Source organism: Tupaia chinensis, unplaced genomic scaffold (assembly GCF_000334495.1).
Source record: "Tupaia chinensis unplaced genomic scaffold, TupChi_1.0 Scaffold142100_1, whole genome shotgun sequence".
Lineage (NCBI taxonomy): Eukaryota > Metazoa > Chordata > Mammalia > Scandentia > Tupaiidae > Tupaia > Tupaia belangeri.
Window position 1 is genome coordinate 279,289 of NW_006201951.1, and position 3,773 is coordinate 283,061.

General features: G+C 63.6%; 1 protein-coding gene across 2 annotated transcripts in view; it reads right to left on the reverse strand.

The window, feature by feature from the left end:
- Positions 1 to 3,773, reverse strand: part of EHMT1 (euchromatic histone lysine methyltransferase 1) — a 91,691-nt gene that overhangs the window by 24,827 nt on the left and 63,091 nt on the right. For both annotated transcript variants that reach the window (XR_003547009.1, XM_014582046.2), the window contains exons 12-14: positions 2,617 to 2,845; positions 1,658 to 1,831; positions 877 to 959 (exon numbers count right to left, since the gene is read on the reverse strand). Coding sequence is in view for 1 of the 2 variants with exons in the window: in XM_014582046.2 (XP_014437532.1) it covers positions 877 to 959; positions 1,658 to 1,831; positions 2,617 to 2,845 (486 nt within the window). In the remaining variant the exon portion in view is untranslated. The remainder of the gene's footprint in view (positions 1 to 876; positions 960 to 1,657; positions 1,832 to 2,616; positions 2,846 to 3,773) is intronic.

Sequence of the window (3,773 nt, forward strand, 5' to 3'; positions counted from 1 at the left end):
CAGCAGCTCGGCAGGCAGCCTGGCTGCGGAAAGAGCCTGCCAACACCCGCCCCGCCCCACTGCCCACTAGCCCTCTGGGGCCCTTGCTGGTCTCGCACATTCCTGGCCGTGGCCTCACAGCACACCCCTGAGGCAGCAGGAGCGAGGCCCTGAGATGGGACCTGGACACTCATCGTCCCAGAGGACATTTGCTTTAAAGGCCAGTCAGGCAGCAGGGACAGCTACGCCATCGCGAGGGCCACAGTGACGGCGGCCATGCCTCAGCACCCGATAGGCTGTCCTCACTGCGAGCTCTTTAGCTTCTCTCGTGACTTTCTAGAAGTAAAGGGCTCCTCTTTTCCTTTTCCAACCCAGAAAAGACAAACCTGAGCTCTTGAACCCAAGCTGGGCTCAGGTCAGGCGGCCACGGGGAGGCCCTAAGGAGCTTGCCTCTGGACTCAGAGCCCGCACCAGCAGGCGTCCGGCACAGAGAGCGGCCTGCGCGAGCCCAGTCATGGCGGCTGGGCCCAGCCCCTTTGTGCTGAGGGACCACGGCCAGCCGCACTGCCTGCTGCCTCACGCCTGCCTTCTGCCGGACTCAATAACCACACATCCAGCTCCTTTGTAGAAGCAGGAGTTCGTATGGGACCCGTTTCTAACACCACCAACAGCTGAGTGTGAACATCACAGTGGGGCAGGGCCCCTGGAAACCGTCCGTGCCGATCAGCACGATCAGAGGCACAGACAGAGACAGATGAGGCTGGCCTCCTGTCAGGGTGACCACCTCCTGCCCTGGTGCCCAGGGGGCCCGTGGGAGTCTGGGAGCCCACATCCGGGCACCCGCGGAGCAGGGTGGGATGGGGCAGGGCGAACACCCGCGGGCTAGGCAGCTCTTACCCAGCATAAGCAGCACCTTCTGAAGCTCTCCCTGCCTGGCCGAGAAGTACAGCTGCTTCGGGTGGAAGCGAAGCTTCTTGGGTCTGCGGGAGACACGGTGGCGGTCAGGAGGGCCTGCCTCCCAGGCCCTCAGAGCTGGCCAGAGCACCAGGGCTGCCCACCGGCGGCTCTTCAAGGTCAAAGCACCAAACGTAAGTCCCTCCTGGCTCACTGCTGCATAGAAGGAGGCTCCGGGCTGTCTAGCTCCTTCTCCCAAAAACTAAGCTCCCACTGGGAGGGGTGGAATCTGACAGCCGGCAACCAGTAAGGGGCAGGACGGGGATGCTGCTGGAGCTGGGCAGGTCAGAGGCCGTGGGGAGGCCACCATCCAGGCTGTGTGGGGTTTAGAGACAGCCGCGCCTTTCTAATAAGGACGAGTGGTACCTTCCCTCCCGGGAGACAGGCATGCTTGGCATGGTGGCTTGTGCTACCTCCCCAGGGAGGACTATGCTGTCCGGAGAGGACGGGGAGCTGTAGCCTCTGAGGGCTGGCAGGGAGGCCTCGGGCTCAGTCAGGAGGCCTCTGCATCTGTCTGAATGACTGAGGGAGCTCCAGGTTTGACAGAACCCGAGGGAAATGTCTATGAAACCTCACGGGACCACAGAGGGACAGTGAGTCCAGCCGTCTCCCACAGGGACCCCCTGGGCCGTCCCATGAGCAGCGCCAACCTGCCTGCTCACGTGCACCGCAGTACCCCTGTGGGGTGGGCCTGGGTCCCACTGAACACGCCGCCGAGGCTTACTTCTCTGAGTCCAGCGCAATCAGGGCGCTCTCCAGGGTCTCCTTCCCTGGCGCCTGGGAGAGGCCAGTGGTTGGCCGGCCAAGCCCTGCTGGCCCGGTCAGGTCGAAGCCCTCGGGCACCTGGGGCGCTGCGCTCTGTGGCCTGTCGTCCTCCGAAAGCGGTGGTCCAGCGGCGCTTCAGAGGAAGGAACAGTGAGCGCCGGGTCAGGGTCTGCGCACTCTGTTTCACCAACGCACACGACACAAGCCCCCTGCCCTGAACTGGGACGCTGTCATGCCAGCTCTTCGTCAGCCCCTGGGAGAAGCGGCTCAGGACTCAGAAGTGAGGTCCCTGAGCTACGTGGTACTCAAAGACCAGAACAAGCTCCCTGGGACCTGTGGGCCACGCTCCTGACTGAGCTTCCAGCGGACTCTAGCATGCCTGCTGTGCTCCCCTACCAGAGGAAACCCCACTGGGAATCGTATACAAGCACATGAGGCTTAGAGTAACTCGAAGCACCAGAACTTCCCGTCCCTGGGGCAGGAGGGGACACCCGTGAGTGCCCTTCTCTGCCTCGCGGGCTGCTGCTCTGGAAGGACCGCTCGTTTTATTCTCTAGCAGGAAACTTGCTGGCAGGAGCAAGCTAGCTGACTTCTGCGTCTGCCTTGTCTGACCCTCCCCGAGTTCCTTCCAGCTCTAAGGTCCCTTCAGCTGTCCCTGCCGGACCACCTGGAGCACAACCCAGCAGTACCTCTCCCGCCCGCAGCTCTGAGCCCCCAGCAGGAGCTAACGTTTTGGGTGTACAAGCAGCTGCCCACAGAGGGTCATGCTAGCGACAGAAACAGGCAAATGGACCCATCAACTAAACTCCAAGGGACCCGGGGCGAAGGCAAGGGCAGGCGGACATGGAGCGGCCGCGGGTGCAGCCAGGGACTGAGCTTCCAGGTGAGCCGCGGAGAGCGGCCGGAGCCCGGCGGTACCTGCCCGTGGTCGTGTCCGCCCTGCCCTCGGCGGCCAGACTCGTCTCCTGTGCGGGGGCTGGCGTCACCGTGGAGGTTGTGTCTGCCTTTGCTATCGTCACCTCTCTGGCCTTGGAGGTCTCCTCCCCGCAGTGGGGGCAGTAGCTGGCGTTGCTGGCCCGAGAGGCACAGTCCTTGTGGAAACGGTGAGAGATGCCGCTCTCAGGCTGACACTCCATGAAATCGCCCTGCAAACGGGATTTGGGAATCAGCGGGAAACCAGGACCGTATTCGGGTAGGCAGCACCCTGCTCAACTGGGCTGGCTGCACGGGTGAGGCAATGGGGCCGTCCTGGCTGCCCACACGCCAGGGAGAAAAAAGAACGGAGTAGGAAGTTTGGCAGAGCGCTCCCACACACCCTTATCTCAGAGCGAGCTGCCGCTGGCAGAGGCCGCCTGATGGCCTGCCTCTGATCACAGTCTGGGGCTGCACTCCAGGGCCGCCCTCGCGAGCGCCAGGCGGGAAGAGGCGCAGAGCTACCGTTCCGAGAGGGAAGGTGGGCAGTGCGGGGCCCAGGAATGGCCTGCTCTAAGGGTCTGGGGTCAGACTGCAGCGATGGAGCTCAGATGGGGCTGAGGGGCTGGAGCCAAGTGTCATCCTGGCTGCCGGGTGGACCCGGGAGGGGCGGCACGCTCTCCCAGAAAGCTAAGACCAGTGGTGCAGACACACAGCTTCTCTCTTTTTTAGTAGAAGCAAAAACAGGCTATTTTCAGACAGGGAAGGGCAGAGAAATCCACACGCACGCTCCCACGGTTGGAGTTCTTGGCCCAGCTCCACCAAGGGGCCGCTGGTGCCTGCGGGCGCCTGCAGCTGCAGGCAAAGGGAAGCACAGGCCTGTGGCTCTCCCATGTGACACGCCTGGAGAAGTCGCCTTCGTGGCCGAGTGTGATGTGTGACAGACGGAGCAGCTGGTGACCCATGGCCCCACGAAAACCATGAGGGCAGGAGGCTGAGATGCACCCAAGAAGGTGCGCCCCGCTCAGCAGACGGGGGCTCACGGCTGCACACAGGCCCGGGACCCAGGGCACCGGAGGCCAGACGGAGGCGCATCAGGGTGGCCTGAGAGTAGCAGCGAGGCCTGGGCGGGCGGGGCTCTTACCGCCGTGCAGAAGCAGCCG